At 37.7% G+C, this 18,062-nt stretch overlaps 1 protein-coding gene across 1 annotated transcript in view; it reads right to left on the minus strand.

Annotated features, from left to right (window-relative positions):
• CACNA2D3 (calcium voltage-gated channel auxiliary subunit alpha2delta 3) overlaps positions 1–18,062 on the minus strand; it is an 804,577-nt gene that overhangs the window by 481,937 nt on the left and 304,578 nt on the right. Inside the window, exon 9 of the mRNA XM_074199069.1 lies at positions 6,746–6,835. Within this exon, the coding sequence (XP_074055170.1) occupies positions 6,746–6,835 (90 nt within the window). The remainder of the gene's footprint in view (positions 1–6,745; positions 6,836–18,062) is intronic.

The following is an 18,062-nucleotide window of genomic DNA, read 5'->3' on the forward strand; positions in this document are numbered from 1 at the left end:
AGCTCCTAGCCTTGGGAAAGACTACTGCCCTTTAATGAGTTTACAAAACAATCTTCACTTTCATGATTCTTACTTTAATCCAAAGCTTTTAATCAGAGTTTAACCTTGCATCCCCTTCATAATCAGCTTTTCAGAATTGGATGGACAAAAAGAGGTGCTTTTTTTCTGGGAAACCAGGGCTCACACTGGGGTGTATTAGGTGTTCAGAGAGGATTACTAGCATCTCTGAGGTAAGGGCTGGTTGATCCCTCTTCCAGGGCAGTTCATCAACTTTTAGGTCTTTCCAAAAATGAAGGACAAACAATGACAGTTCCCACAATGAGGTAAAGAGATCTGAGAACACAGATGTGCTCCCAGGTCCAGAATTCCAGGCTATTTGGCATCAGCTGGCCACTTGTGTTGACTGGGTGCAGATGTGGCATAAACTCCCTGTCCTCTCTCAGACAGGAGCATGACCTTGACATCACCATCAAAGGCAGGTCCTGGTCATCCTTGCATTGGATCAGCCAAACCTTGATAATGACCCAACTCTTAAAAGCTGAAGAACTAAGAAATCTCCAGGGAAAGATGTTTACGAAACTTAGTTGGAAAGAAATACCCTAGAATATTCTCTCTCTCAAAGGGGGGTGGTATTTTTTTTTTCTCTAGAGAGATCAGAAGAAAGGAAAAGGGCAGAAGAGGCTGTTGCAAGCTGTTTGTTTTTTAAAAACATTACTTTCCTCTGCCTGGAACCACATTAGTCTATATAGTAATCTGCTGTTGGAGTATTTTGAAGAATGCCATTACATTCAAATGCATTGATGAGCAATATCTCTCTTCTTCATATTTGTCTAGAACTTTTTTATTGAATAGCAAAAATGATGAAAGTGTTTTCCATAATAATAACGACGACAAGAACCCTCTGATGAACAACAATTAACTCGGTGATTCATCAGTTCGAAGGGAAAATTTCAATGCGTTCTGACATTTAAGTGTTTGGTTGTGATTAACCAGCGTTGAAATGTCACAGAATTTTACTTAATTGGCCAAGAAAAAAAATTAAGGTAATCACGGCAAAGATGGTATTCAATCCCAGGAAAGATAATTGCTGTTGTCACATGACAAGATAGGTACTAACTAGCAAAGCCAGCCATTCCAGATTCCTACAAAATCAGATGAATATAGCATAAATCAGAGGCTGGAAGGAGCTCCGAAGTGCAGACCTACATTCTTTTCAAAGACGTGAATCTCAGCAACTACAACTCTTTGAGGGAGCTAAGCCCATGTAGAATGCAAAATGCAGGTAATTGCACGGCACAATTTACTTAGTTTAATTTCTGTAACCCCTGAACCATTCTCAAATGCCAGCCAGAATTTCAATAGCACATCTTTGGGTATGAGTGCAGAGCAGCAGTAACTCCAAAGAAATGAATATGCGTAGTTAAAGGTCGTATTGATGAAGTAGAAAATAGATAAACTTAGATATTTCATGGAAAATTAACCAGCTCTGTGCTCATCAAAAAGCATTTTTGTTAAACGGACAGAAGAGTGAGGACATGCCAGCAACATTTCTGTCAGTGACACCCCATACAGTATAATGTAAACCTGCAAAAGAAGCAATGCTTGTCCTCAACAGTCGCCCTCAATTTATATCAAACAGAGCTTTTAGAACCCACATAGCAATGGATTCATTTTATCTCGAAATTTGGGCAACCCTGTCGTTAAGGCAATGGCTGGATAAAAGCCATCTGGCTCTGGAATCAAAGGACCTGGGTCTGAGAAGAATCCCTCTTTTTACCAGTTACTACCAGTAGGACTTCGGGAAAAACTCTCCACTGCTCAGGGAACATTCAGGGATTGAAGAAGATTCATTCCAAGGTCTCTTCCATTTCTAAACATAGGATTCTAAGCTTCTTGCTATCAAAGGTGTATAATATATTGACCAGCTTGCATATATATATATATATATATATAATATATATATATATATAATATATATATTATATATATATATACCCACAATGAGATATAAATATATATATATATATATATATTATATATATTTATATGGTATGTATGGTTTATAATACATTGACCAGCTTGTGCATATATATACATATACCCACGAGATATATTTATATGGTATTTCACTGTCTAAATCTATTATAGACATGCCTATATGTCTAAATCTTTTGTAGATATGCCTATATGTTGGTGTATGTGGGGAGAGAGAGTGAGTGATAGGAAAAGGCAAAGGCAAAGTTATTAAACAATTAACTATAAGGGCAATAAGCTTATGGGCACTTGGATACATATATGAAAAATGAAACTTTATTTCCACAGAGCTTGCATTATATAATTGTGTGTGTATGTTTGTGTGTGTGAGTGAATTAAAAATAAAGTGAATAAATACAAACATATCTACACATTCATACATATGTTCAAACCCAAGGTTTGAATCATAGGAGAGAATTATTGAGCAACTCAAGGAGAAACAAAGTTAAGATTGTCATGATGGATCTCTATGGACCACTTAGGCAGAAGGAGGAGTAAGCTGAAGATTTATGGAAATAATCAATCTACAAGTATTTGACCATCATGAATCATATGCCAGACCCTATGAAAGCTGCTGGGAACACAGACATAAATAAAACAATACTTGCCCTCAAAGAGCTTAAAGATCCTATGGGGGAGATGACAAATAATAAAACTAAGTGGAAGAAATAAGATATATTTTACTTAAAAATGGAGTCATCCATTAAGGGCTCCCTCTTCTCTGTTCTTCTTCTAACTTCACAGAGATGCCTTCTGTCACTATCTATCTCCTCCTTTATTTCTGTTTTGTATAAAGATAAGGTCACCCTCCTTGTCAAGGCAAATCCCTCCCCATTCACAAGTCACAGATGCCTTCTTCTCTAGTATATGACCTTCTCTATCATACCCAGTCTTCAATTTTTCTTCCCTACTTCTTATAAAGACACCCATGCCCCCCCATCCTCAACAGAACAAAACAAAAAGACTCTCATGAAAACTCTCTGTCCTGTTAGATATCATTCTATATCTCTTTTTCCATTGAAAACTAAATTCCTTGAAAAGGCCATCAAAAATTACCCTTCTCAATCACCTCTTAACTTGCAATCTCAAATCTCAGTATTCAATTGAAACCACATTCTCTGAAGTTACCAATTTCCTTCAAATTGACAAGCAATTATTAAGTGCTTATGATACACACAGACTTGATGTTGAAGATACAAAACAAGTGAACCAAATTAACAAATAAAAAATCAGTCCCTTACTTAATGGAGCTCACTTTCCAATAGAAGTCTTGGGTTTGAATCCTGACTCTGTTACTTACTGACTTCTTCACTTTGGGTAAGAATTAACTTCCATTTCCTTAACTATAAAATGAGTAGCATGATCTACATGACCTCTGAGGTCTCTTCCAGCTCTAAATCGATGATCCTAGGATGCCAAGTCTAATCCTTCTACCATGTGATAACACTTCACATACTTAAGGCTCTCTTTTTGAATCCTACTATTAGTCTTCAACTACTGAAATGATGTGATATATATATGTTGATTTAATCAAACTCTATACATGCTATATCCCTCCAGTAGAAAGTAACCTGCTTTGGGGAGGAGGAATGCCAGACTTTTTGTGTTTGGATTCCCATGGCCAACAAAGAATTTGGCTCATGCTAGTTACTGAGTCAATGCTTTTTGGAATGAAATGTTGGACATAATTATAATATTGTCCCTGATCCTTTGGGCAACCCTGTCCTTGACCTCATCAAAGAAAAGTTCATTTTTGAAATCCTCAGAGTCTCATTTTAAGCTGGGTCTATGAGATAGCTCTAGCATGGAGCAGAATTCCAGGCCAGAAATCTAAAGACTCATAGGCAGAATCTGAATTCCAAAAGATGACAGGAATCCTCAAGAGGTGTCCAAGTATGTTTTGTCAGCTATCCAGGTTGCTGGAGGTCAGTGGATCCCTTAGCTTTCTTCAAAGCATTCAAAATTCATTTCTCCTGATGTGAGCCCTTGGGCGCTGATCCGGCAAAATAAATGTTTTGAGTGGCACTAAGTCATTTGAGGGTGACTGGAAAACTTTTTGCTCAGAGTGCTCAGCTTTCTGGGACTTTGGCTCAGCCCAGAATTTACAGACTTTGTTCTGAGCCTCAGAACTATTAGTGGGCTGTAAAAATGGATGTAGTGGCCAAAGCAACAGAATGTCCCCTCAAATGTTGATTAACCACCTCAAAATATATCAACCTTTGAGAGGCTGCTAAGTAAGAGTACATCCTTAGTCAGCCAGGAAAATTAACCAAGTGAGCAAAGAAACTCCCACTTTCTCTTCATCCTGACTTGATTTTTCTCTTTTATATAAAGCAATTTAGAGGGAAGCTTTGAATCCACAGAGCTATTGATGCAATTTTGGGTAGAGTTACTAAGAAAAGAAGAATGATTTTCAATTCTATGCAGGGCAAGATTGGCTAGGAAATGAGGGACCTTCCCTAATCATGTTCATTGACTTGTTCAACTTTTGTTATATCAAATGCTTTCAAGTGGTGTGGTTTTTGTTAAAATGTTAATCCTCTCTTATCTAGAAGCTCAGCTCCTTCTAAGATGGCATCATCATTTCACAAGGTGAGCAAGAAGGAGGTGATCCATTTAACTGTGATTCTAGACAGTATTGTAGAACTGAGGCTGAAATGAGAACGAAGAAATAGTACAATCTACTTTACAAATATACAATATACCAAAAACATATAGTTGCATTAAGATCAAAGGAAACGTCCCTGCTGGGAGAGAAACAAGAAAGACAGTTTTCATGACTTTAACTGAGAAAATTATACTCCGACGTGGCAAAGATAGTAAAGATGGAAGTTGAATGAGGTTAAAGGGACACATGCATACACTTATTATTGATGGGGTTACAAAATGGAAAACATTTAGAATTTGGGAAGAAAGTTCCTGAAACTATTTATGCATTCTGACCCAGTAATTCCACTAATAGGCAGAGAGGCCAAAGATAGAAAGAGAGGGTCCACATATAGGAGAATATTCATATATTTTAGAAACAAGATGACTTTCTGGACTTAAAATAGATGAACAACTTATGAGATATTGGTATAACAGCACTCTATTGCACTATCAGTATCAGAAATGTGAAGTACTGAGAGAAAAAAAGGAAGAAAGATGAAAGATCTAAAGAAGCAAAATCAGGACAAAAGTACACATAATGGTTACAAAGATGTACATGAAAATAACACTAAAAGGTAGTTGATTGCAGAGGAATTTTAGCCAACTAGTCTGGTTTAAGAAAAGAAGGGATGGGGGAAGACATCCCTTCTTTTAAGAGAAAGTTGGCCAACTCTGTGGGGGACATGTTACATCCCTGTAACACTTGGCCATGTTACTTGATTGGGCTTATTTTAAGGGTCACAAGAGAGAAGGAATGCAAGGTCTGGAAATTCAAATGTAAAGACAAAAGACACTCATAAAACTAATTTTGGAAGGAAAATGATATTTGAAAGATCTGTGTTCTCATCTCTGAAAGAACTGCAAAGTTTGGTAAGGAGCAGAAGAATGCAACATTAACTGCAGTTCTTGGGAACACCAACTGAACAAGAGCAAATAATAACCCATGTGTGATCCTGGGAAAGTCACCAAAGTTTTCTCAGTCTTAAACCCCCTATCTGTAAAACTGGAAGTGAACCATCTCCTGCTTTCCAGGATTATTGTCAGACTCACATGAGATAGCTGATGGCAAGGACTTTGCAAATGGTACAGAGCCATCCAACTGCTAGTTTTGATGGTGATAATAATGATGATTCTGAGCTACCTTTGTGGTTAATTCAATTCTTCAAGTGTAGATTTGACCACATACACTGGCCCTTCATATCTGGGTGTACATAAAGACCAAAAAGATGGAGGCCAGTACAAACCAGTCTGATTTGGAGAGGAATGGAGGAACTCCATTAGGATCTAAGTAGTCACAATATAACAAGAGTTATTGTGGACAAGAGTTATATTGGGTAAGAGTTGTCTCATTTTTGTCTTTCAATATTCAGGGCTTAGTCCAGAGTTTGGAACATGGAAGGTCCTTAGGACATGCCTCTGAGCTAAAACAAAATTGATTTTGTTCTGTCTACCTGGTCTGATAACAGCAGATATGTGCATGCACAAATTTAGGTGTGTGTGTGTGTGTGTGTGTGTGTGTGTGTGTGTGCGTGCAGAGAGAGAGAGAGAGAGATTTTTATTGTCCATTTGCTTCAGTATTATATGACTCTTAATTAATCCCATTTGAGGTTTGTCATTTTTTTCTACAGCTCATTTTACCGATGAGGAAAATGAGGAGAACAGGGTTGCATGACTTGTCCAATGTCACAAAGCTAACAAGTGTCAGAGATCAAATCTTAACTCAGGTGTTCCTGACTTCAGGTCTGGTACTACACCTGCTGTGATACCTAACTACTCACTCTGTCTCTCTCTCTCTCTCTCTCTCTCTCTCTCTCTCTCTCTCTCTCTCTCTCTGTATGTATGTGTATATATATATATATATATATTTAAATATATATATTTTATTTTTATATTTATATATATCCCTATAAATATATATAACAAACATATATCACACTATATACATATCCACATGTGCATACATAATAGCATGCATGTACATGCATGGGTGAGTGTGTCTATGTATGTCTGTGGGTCTGTGTGTGTGTGGTTGTGCACTGAGAAAAGAGGGCCAGAAGCTTACTTCATTGAGCACACTGAAGGCCTCATTCAAAGCAACATCCAACATCCCAATTCCTTTGGCAGACAGCTTGTCCAGGTGTTCCCTGAAATGCTGAAATGACAAAACAAGAAGACATTTATTTGCTTTGTTAGCATAAATAACACCTTAGAATTCAGTAGCACTTGCAAAACCAAAGATATATATATATATATATATATATATATGTGTGTGTATATATATATATGTATATATATATATGTGTGTGTATATATATATATGTATATATATATAATATAGATATAGATATAGATGTATAGATATGTAGTTTAGATAAAGACAGGATCAAGATAATTTCTTTCCCTCCTGAGTTGTACTTTATAATCATATTAAATGAGAAAGTTATATTGATTATGCAGCACCATTAAACTATTTTATTCTTTAAATGAAGATTATCATGACGCTGATACCAAAGATGATGAGGATGAGGATGTGGAGAATAAGAGACAGAGAGGGAGTTGATCTAGAGCTAACAGAGTCACAGACTGACAGATCAGTGTCCAATGACTCTTCCACTATGTGTGCACTCCTGCCTCTCCTTGAAGACTTCCAGTACCATGGGACCTACCCCCTCTTGAGGCAAACTCTTCCACTTTGAGATCACTTTATCAGCTAAGTTACTTTTCCTAATCTTAAGGTGAAATTTTCCCCTTCTTGACTCATATCTGCTAAACATGCTGTGTGAGACTAGGCAAAATGAATCTCTCAAATACTTGAAATCAGAGATCTCTTATGAGATATGATTATGATGTTGATAATAAAAAGACAACTGGTCAGTTTCTCTGGAATTATTCTTGTAAACAAAGGTGCTTTGATAACTCTAAAGCTTCCTATAAATGGCAATCATTTTTAAGGTTACTTCAAAGGAAGAAAAAAAGAAGGAAGCACTAGAAGTACAGGTCCTATTTTATAAGGCCTATCTTTATTGGAAGGGAAAAGGAGATAGTCAGATCTAAATTTTACCTTTCCATTACTCTAACAGAAAAGAGAAATAGGTAAAGGACTGAGTGTTGGTAGGGCAGAGAAGATGGGAGCAGGAAGGGATCAGTTGCAACTATTTATAACATTAAGACAGGAATTTCCTCTTGGTCTAGTCCTCCTGCTCATGATTCGTGAACAGGGGAGTTAAAATAATTTCTAAACCACCCAGCCTAAATTCTGACCATCCTCTTTCTCTTATACCCACAAGAATTCAGGCACTGCTCCTGGGAACTTGGGCTCTCACAGATTTGCTTTCAAGTCATCTTGTCCACAACCAAACTATCCTTTCCACTCTCTCCTTGTACCTTTATTTCTCTCTACTTTATACCTTCTATCAGAATATAAGTTCTTTGGTGTAAAGACTCTATAACTTGCTTGTATTTGTGGTTCAGAGTTTATCATATTATCTGGTACATAGAAACACTAAATAAGTACAGTTCAATTCATTTATTTATTCATTGCAGAAGTGATTTCAGGACATCTTGTCTTTATTCAATGATTACTGGTGAAGAGACACTAGGTGGAATGCTGGCAGGTGATAGTGACATTTGGTCATATTTATCATGATTATTGAGCCAGTAAACATTCTTGTTTTTATTTTTTTCAAAGAAGGAGTGCCCTGGGTCACTATGCTTATGGCATTGTGTGTGTGTGTGTGTGTGGTATTACATTATCCCAAAATTTGGGCTGGATCCTCATCTGTGGTGATTTAGTGAAAGCTAGATGTCTCGTTAAGCAGTTGGAGTATCCTTCCTTTTTGGTTAAATGAATGGGTAGATTTCGGATCTGAAAAGAGAAATGGAGATCTCTATCTCTCTATCTCTGACTGTCTCTGTCTCTCTCATTGACTCTCTCTTCTTTTCTGTGTCTCAGAAGAATGGAAGGACGGACAGATGGATAGATGAATGAATGGATGGATAGACTGATTGATAGGTAGATGAATAAATGGATGGATGGAAAGACAGGCAGATAGATAGATTGATATATTAATAGATAGATACAGATATAGACTTGTTGATCTAGGCAACTCATGGATGAAGAAACTCTTCAAGTATATTTTATCACCTTCTTTACAATTTATAGAATCAGAGAAATGCCTAAAGCAACTCAGTGACTATCTCAAAATCATAGTCAATTAAGGTCACAGGCAGGACTGAAGTTCAGATCTTTCTCATTCTGAGCACAATTCTTCTCCTGTCTCTCTACCTCTCATATTACATACTGAGATGAAGAAAGATAGACATAGGTACTTTAGGAGGTCAGGGAAAAGGAAACAATGGAATCAATTTTTTTTTCCTATTAGATGCATCCCAACTCATATCCATTAAGATGAACAATTCTTTCCTCCATCAACAGAGCCCATGACACAGTCATTAGAGGTGTTATGAGGAAGAACAACCCAATGAGAAATGTTTGGGAATAATTGCCCAAGCAAGTGCTATGGTTTTTGCTGTCCATATTTTTGGGCTGCTGGGAGTGCCCAGAACATGCAATCAAAAACTGGAGAGGAACACCCGCTCATTACAATCGAGTACATTTTGTCATGGAAAATTCTGCATGAAATGGTTGGACTTATCAGGTGGCTTGTCTCGGGGAGCTGTTTTATGGCGCCTGGTCTGTCTCTTCCATGGTCTGCCAAATGGAATCTGGCTTTTCTATGGGCAATTAGGAATTACATTACTCTGCTACATCTCATGTTACTTATCCCTAGTGTGTGATGTGGACCATGTTCCTTCTTCTGCCTCAAAACTGAGACCCTAATGGACAGTCTTCACAGTATAGCCCAGGGCTTATGGCATCACAGGTGTCAAAGGTATAACTAGGCCAGATCTATGAGGCTTTGCCACAGGGTGGGAGAAACTGAGGTGGCAAAAATGAATGGGGCGGTTAGGTGGTGTAGTGGATAAAGCACCAGCCTTGGAGTCAGGAGTACCTGGATTCAAATCTGGTCTCAGATACTCAATAATTACCTAGCTGTGTGGCCTTGGGCAGGCCACTTAACCCCATTTGCCTTGCATAAAAAAAAATGAATGGACTTGTGATTTTAATAATGCTCTCCTTTAGCAAAGGAGAATTAAGCCCGGAGAGTAATAGTTCAGACTGGTTAAGGAACAGGAAAAAAACAAGGTCCAGTTCCAGGAGGCTGCGGAGAAAACAGACTGCAGCCTGCTCAATCTCATCCTGTCTTATACTGTCACATAAGGAAATTTCCAATTTGTCCTGCTTTACCCCAGAGTTTCCATTCCCATTCCTCCTTTCCAGTAGATATATCTTCCCTCTAAACTACCTTCCACAAACAGAGATGTTTCTCCTTGGCAACAGTGAATCATAATCCCAATTCCACTTTCCCTTTTTCAGACTGTTAGAAGAGAGAGACTCTCCCTGAGTTGTTTCTAGTCAAGTACAAAGAACATGGCAACCCCAAGTAGTAGTACGAGTTGAATGAAATGACATCCAGGGTCTCTTCCAGCTCTGAATCTATTTGTGAGTCACTTTAGTATCTCATCAAAATTGAAAAAAAAAACCCCTAACTTGATTTGTCTCATTTATAGTTTGTCTTATTTTTTATATCATGAATTACAAAGTACATTTCATATTGGTTTTCCTTGCCATAGGTAGCGGTTATGTGAGATACTGAAACTACTACCTATAATTCTGCTAGACATAAGTACATAGACATGGTTCAGTCAATAATGAAGAGTAATTATGCTTGGAATCCACAGATCTAGATTCAAATCCTGACCTAATCACAAAGAGTCTGCATGGTTCTGATGTGTATCTGAGGGTCCTCTCCTGTCTTTTGGAGCTCATTTTCCTTAGATATAAAGAGAGGAACTGGATGGTCACTGAGGTTCCTTCTACTCTTGAAACTCTAACCTTATGAACTCACCAAATTTTCCTGGACTCCTCCTTCCAGAATATCATTTCCTTTCCCTAAATTCCAGTCACTATGTCTTGAGCCTCTCAATCCTGTCAGAAATTCGTTACAAATCTTTCCCCACGTAGAAAGAAAAGGAGCAGCCTAGTAGGGTGGCAGGACTAGTGGAGAATACTCGGGTTCCAAGGAGGGATCAGACCCTGTGGCATTTTCCCTCTCTTGGTGTCCTCTATCAAATGGTCTTGTTGAATCAAGTGATGTCCAAGGTCCCATCCAATTCTGACACTCTCTGCTTCTGATACCAATTTTCTCCTCTCCCATGATCTTAGGATACTGTTATGGATTGCACACATTTCCTTATTTAATTCTATGCTATGCTTGCAGTTGGTTTTCTATCTTTATGCATATGTATATATCTGCATACCTCTCCAATGAAACTTTGAGTTCCTTGAGAAAGAGTTCAATATTTTTATTTGCATCCCCCATAATATCTTACAAACTTTTATTTTCCTAAAGACATTAATAAATACTTATATTTATAATATACTTATAATAAATACTTATGAAATCATTTCATCACAGAGATGGAGGACATCTCCATAGCCAACTAGTGCAACCTCTGCCTTCAACAACTTTGCCCATAAACAATCCCAGAACCTGTACTGGAGGAGGAGAGTCAATCATCTCTGGAGACTATCCATTCCACTTGCAGAAAGTTCTCAGTGCTAGAAATCTCCCTAAGTCCGGGCCCTGTCCCTTTACACTGAGCCCCAGTTTCTTTCTTTGCAACTTCCACCCTAGGCTCCTGTTCTGGGTTAGTGTGACCCTCAAGCAGCCCAGGTCTGCATCCTGACTCTCTAGACCTCTAAATCTCCAGGACCACACTCAATACGGATGTAGGTCAAAAGTGAGCTTCCCCAGCTGCCATAATACCCCACTGAATCATTCTGAATTTACCAGCCTACTAAAAATGAAGGGGGAAACCTTTAAAGTAGCAAAAGTCTCATTGTGCCTGCATTCAACCAGATGACCAACCCCTCATTGCAGCTCTGGCCAGCTGCCACTGAAGATGGCTGGGCATTCTGGAGCAGCGCACAATGGCTATCTAGCCAGTGGTCCTTGGGTGTGCTCTGGAAGCCTCCAGAGAGACTGGGTATTAACAGAGCCTTACATTAGTCTGATCTGGCCAAACCCTGCCCTTGCATGTGCATTCTGTGTCTCTGATGTCATCTTTCTCGCCTGCGTCTAATCGTATCCAAGCACAACAGTTTGCTCAGCACCACCCTTCAATAATAATCACAGCCCCCAACCTTTCAACTGTCTGCAGCCCATGTCTCAGGAGGGGAGAACCTCGGGGCAACAAGTCCCTTTACTGTTACATATTCAGAGCAAAATGTAACAATATGCCAGACAGTTTTCCTGAATTCTCCTTTGGAACTGGGTTGGTCGGAATTCTTTTGTTTACTTTGTATTAATCTGATCCCTATTGAAGATTCCACATAATGTGTCTCAGCTGAAGGCTGGTAGCTCTTGTCCTTTCCAGGCTGCAAAGCCTTCAGGTTAACCCATCCCCTCTACTCATCTCCTTCGGCTCCAATATGAAGTCTCTGCATCAAACAGGCAAAGTTTATCTTTCTCCTTTCTCCTTAAGATACTGGGTAGATGTTATGTCCTTTAATAGAAGGTGAACTCCTCAAGGGCAAAGATCAATGCTCTTCCTGACTCTATGTCCAGAGAGTGGAGCACAGTGTTTTGCCCAGGATGAGTGTTCATTGACTGACTGAAGAACTGTCTTTATCTTTTTTTTTAAAAAAACTCCTCTATTTTTTTCTAACCTCTCTAGTGACTTTGAAAAAATCCCTGCTCCTTTCCTCCCTCTTTGACTCCACTCTAATGACTATTTGTGTCTTCCTTTGTTAAACAACTTTTTTACAAATAAGCTTTAGTTGATTTTTTTAATGTTATAATTATCCCCAGTATCCCTTCCCATCTTTTCTTTTCAGAGAGTCATTGCTGTTGTTTCTCATTCAAATCACACTCTGTGGCATCTTTTGTAATTTTCTTGGCAAAGATCCTGGAGCAGTTGGCTATTTCCTTCTCAAGCTCATTTACAGATGAAGAAACTGAGGCAAACAGACCTGACAAGGGGACACAGCCAGGATGTATTTAATGCTGGACTTGAACTCAGGAAGATGAATGTTCCTGACTCCAGGCCCGACTCTGGCACCACCTTGTAGCCTAATTTTTGTCACACCAAGTTAAAGGGAGGGAATGGTCATCCATTGGGGAATGGCTGAACTAGCTGAAGTATATGATTATAATGGAATGCTATTGCGCAATGAGCAATGTTGAGCAAGATAGCTTCAGAAAAAACCAGGAAGTCATCTATCTATACATACACCCATATATGTAAATACTTGCAATATATAGCCACATAAATATATGAAACACCCATACAAATACTTATATACATATGTGTGTGTGTGTATATATATATATATATATATATATATATATATATATATGTTTATTTATACAAGTGAGGCTAGTAGAACCAGAAATTAATAATATTGTGCAATGAACCACTATCAATGACTTTTTTCACCAGCAATACCAATGATCCAGGATAATTCCAAAGAACTCATGATGAAAAATACTCTCCATCTCCAGAGAAAGAACTGAAGAACTCTTAAGGTAGATCAAAGCAAACTGTTTTTTTAATCTCCTTATTTTACTGTTTTATTTTGTTTTTCTTTTATTTTGCAACATGGCTAATGTGGAAAAATGTTTTGTTTGACTTCACTTGTATAATCAGTATCATGTTACTTTGACCTCTCAAGGTCAGGGTAGAAGGAAGAGAACTTGAAACTCAAAAAAATTTTGAATAAATTAAAAAAATAAATATTATCAGACATATTTTTAAAAAGATAAATATCTATTTTAAAAGATGCCTTGTTAGGTCCTTGGAAGATGGGTTTTTATGACAGGGAGATGGGCCTATGGCCAAACCCAGTGTAGGAAAGAATGTAGTCTACAATATTGTTTGAAAATCAGTCACTTACATAAACAACCCTCATCAAAAGGAAGCTGGGCAACATTTTTAAAAAATAAAATAAAATTGCATGCCATGAAAAATAAACAATTGATCAGAAATTCTAACTCTTTTATTAGCACGCTTTAATAAAAAGGAGGGGAGGGATGTTTTCACATCTTTGCTCAAGCCATCCCTGTTGCACAGACTGTGGTTCCAGGGAAAGTTCTTGACACAATGGCATACCGCTAGTAACCTGTGGTCCCTGATTCACCTAATCTGGCTGCACATTCAAAAACCCTGCTTTATCATGGTTAAGCAGCAAGGATCTTTCAGATGGGAAGGCAATGCAAAGGAAATGACTTAGTCAAATAGCCACTGATCCATCTTTATATATATTAATTTTTTTCTTATCTGCCTATGTTGTGACAATACATTTTTTAATTCCTCTCTGATTAAAAATAGGGTTCAAGTTAGGGGAAGTATTTCCAGGGAGATTCATTTGGAGATTCACTCCTCAAAACAGTTCCTCTCTAGGGAAATATTCCCAAAGAGTAAATTAGCTGGCTGAGAAGAAGCATTAACTCCTCAAGGACCACAAAACAGTGAAGGTAAATAATAAAAAGATAGAATTTAGACCTAGAATAGATAAAAAAAATAGTTATTTCTTCCAACTCTGCCATTTTACCAAAAAAAGAAAGAAAGAAATGGAGGTCTGGAGAGATAAGTTGGCTTTTCCAAAGCCACACAGTTTGTTAATAGCAGAGCTGAGCTTTGAACCCAGACTGCCTGTCATCAAATCCAGTACCATCTACAACGTGAATACATTTTTTAATTACACATAAAAACAACAAACTACTAAAAATCATTACATTAAATGAAATAGGTTGAAAATATCTATTTTTGACATTTGGCTACATGAATTGTGATACTAAAATTGCTATAAACTGATCAGAGAAAAATAGAATGTAAGCTTCCTGAGACAGAGGCCGATGAATAATATATCTTTATCCTCAATGTTCATTGCAGTACCTACCTTATAATAGGCACTCAGGAAATCCTTGTAGAATTGAACTAAATTGGGGAATGGTTCTATAATTTTAAGCACAATGTCAATCAAAGAGGACTCTGGCAGCAACCAAGAGATGAGATGGCTGACCTGAATGTAAGATCCCTTATGTTCTTAGGAAGATTATTGAATTACCATCTTGGCAAATTATATGCTATTGGTGCCAAATGGGAAAATCACTTTTAAGTGAAAACAGACTAGAAAAGACAAAGCATGAATGTTGGACATAGAATATTTTCCATGTTCATCAATTTCAGACAAAATAGAATAGATTTTTCTTAACTTTAATAACAACCAAAGGATGAATCCCAAGTGTACTGCTGTACTCAGTGTACATCCTCTTTTGTCTTCTCCCCTATCATTTCTAATTCAGGATTTTTCCTCCAAAATACAAAATAAAAAATCCAATAAGAAAAAAATATAACCCTGGCAATAGAAATGGACAAATCATTCAATGTAAATGTGTGGGTTTTGTGTGCTAGGTGTTCAGTCTTTTCATGAACATGCATAGGTTTCAAGTACTTCCTGCTGTAAAAGTGGAACAGAAAGCTTAATATAACCCAGTGGAAATAGCAGAGGTTCTGAAATCCAAAGACGTAGGTTCCAATCTTAATCTGATATTTACTGCCTATGTGATTGGGCCAAATTAATTACCATGGGCCTCAATTTTCTCTTATGTAAAATTAAGATGAAAAAGAGGACAGTCTTTGATATTCCTTCCAGGTCTATGATCTCTGATTGTATAAATCCTGCAGCTATTGGAAAGAGATATCAGGACATGATAGAATGGATGGGAGGCTGGGGTTGACATCTGAAGATGTTTGAATTTTGCTTCTAACATCTACTGGTTTTATGATACTATCTATCTATGATCATTTCTATCTATAACTATTACTCCATTGGAATTACGTTCTCTTTGATTATATATGCATTTATATGTGTGTGTGTGTATATATATATATATATATATATATATATATTGTATGCAATGCCCTAAATTATAACCTATTCATGCCTCACCATATCTTCCCCAAAATTCCCATTAAGGAGCTCAAGCAACATTTCTAATGATGCCATGACAAAGGGAGTAATCCTGTCCTAAGCCTCCAATTTCATTTCATGGCCACCCCATGAAATAGAAAATGTAAACAAGGGTAAATAGAAGATGAATAAACTCCTGTGGTGCATGCATTCCTATAAAAATATTGTGACAAATAACAAAGCTTATAATGACCTAATGTTGGCACATAAATTTAAGAAAAAAATCGAAGAAGCATTTTTTTAGGAGGATCAAAGACCCCTTGTTTGAAGGTGAAAAGATAGTGATCGTTTTAAGAGAGAAAAGATAAAGTTACTCATTTCTTCTGTTTATGTTCTCTTCCAATGAAATGAAATTTACATATGGAAAAGGAAGAATAAAAATGACTACCAAGACCTGAATATTCAAGGTAAGGGCTATTCAGGATGAAGGGATAGTGTGAAAGTGACTGGCAAGGAGGTAAATTCAGCCTCAAAATCAAGAACAATTTTCTCATAACTACAAAAAACATCTAACCGTGGAATGATTCCTTCCCAAGATGTCAGGTTTGCCCCTTCATTGGAAATCTTCAAGCAGAGGCTAGATGATAACATGTTAGGAATATTAGGGGTAGCTAGGTGGCGCAGTGGATAGAGCACCGGCCCTGGATCCAGGAGGACCTGAGTTCAAATCCAGCCTCAGACACTTAATAATTACCTAGCTGTGTGGCCTTGGGCAAACTACTTAACCCCATTTGCCTTGCAAAAAGCTTTAAAAAAAGGAATATTACACTGGAGATTCCTTTCATGTGGAATGGTAAGTTGTTCCACACAGCTACTGAGGTCCTATTCAAGTTTTAGTTTCCCTTATACTGTAATCTCAAGAGCTAGATTTAAATTTTCAAAACAAAGTAAATTTAAACTTGCTTTCATGAATCAAAACTAGTTTACATACTTTCTCCATGTTTTCCAGTGACCATGAGAGTAAAGTGAGTGGGAAGGAGAAGGGTTCTCTCTTCTCAAACATTTTCTGGAGCAGAATTTCTTCTTTCCTGTTCTTCACCATTTAAAAACTCTAAAATGTCTTGGCTAATGGTAGATGAACTGAATATATTGGTGAATACTTGATAAGAGACAGTGAAAAGAAGCAAGAGCCTCAGGAATGAGCTAGAAGGCTCAGTGAAAAAGTAACTAGAACATGCCACAATCAGAAAAAAGAAACAAATGAAAGAACATTTGGAAAAGGCTATATAAAACTTGTGTGAGTGGGACAGTGGATAGAGCACCTGGCCTGGAGTCAGGAGGACCTGAGTTAAAATCCAGCCTCAGACACTTAATAATTCCCTAACTGTGTGACCTTGGGCAAGTCACTTAACCCTACTACCTTAAAATATAACATAAAAATTAAAAAAAAAGTTTCATGAGAACAGCTCTCAGAAAGAATAGGAGGGACCAAGTGTGCCTCATCCAATGATCACTTAGGTAATAAAAATGAAGCAGTCTGGTCCCATTCAATGTTACCACCATTCAAAACAATCAAGAGCAAGAAGTTACTTCTAGTTACTTCTACTTTAAACATTGGAGTCTTCTCTCTAGGAAGCAAGCTCCCGGTGCCCATTTTATTCCATCCTTCAGTTTCATGGCAAGAAGCTCAAGTGAGAACAAAGAACCACTGAATCTATCATCTGTGTTGTCTTTGGATCCAGGACTTGTCCATCAATTATGTGAACTGTATATATCTCCAGAGCGATCTGTCCAGGCAGACCTGCCTAAGGATAGTCAGATAGCAAATCTCAGGACAGTGCCCATTCTACTCGGCTAGGCTACCTCTTGCAAAGAACAATACCTAGGGAAGAAGATTATTTAAAATGAATCAGTAAACATGTATTAGGCAGCTACTCTGCTAAATGTGGGGGATACAACATGAGGCAAAAGACAATGCCTATTCTAAAAGACTTCACAGTCTAATCAGGGAGCACAACATACAAAGAAATATATATGCAAAAACTATCTATTGGATAAATAGGAAATAAATTTAAAAAGAAAGCACTAGAATTAAGAAGGATTGAGGAAGGCTTCTTCTAGGTATGATTTTAGTTGGGACTTAAAGAGTTCAGGGTGGTCAGTAGTGAGAGAGGAGAAGAGAGAACATGCTAAGCAAGAGGGGCTGCCATAAAAAATGTTCAGAGCTATGAGATAAACTGTCTTGTTTGTGGAATGGCCGGATTCACTGTCACTGAACCAAATATCTGTGTTGGGGAGGAAATATAGGAAGACTAGAAAGACCGGAGGACATTAAATTACA

The sequence above is a fragment of the Macrotis lagotis genome, chromosome 8 (genome assembly GCF_037893015.1).
Source record: "Macrotis lagotis isolate mMagLag1 chromosome 8, bilby.v1.9.chrom.fasta, whole genome shotgun sequence".
Taxonomy (NCBI): domain Eukaryota; kingdom Metazoa; phylum Chordata; class Mammalia; order Peramelemorphia; family Peramelidae; genus Macrotis; species Macrotis lagotis.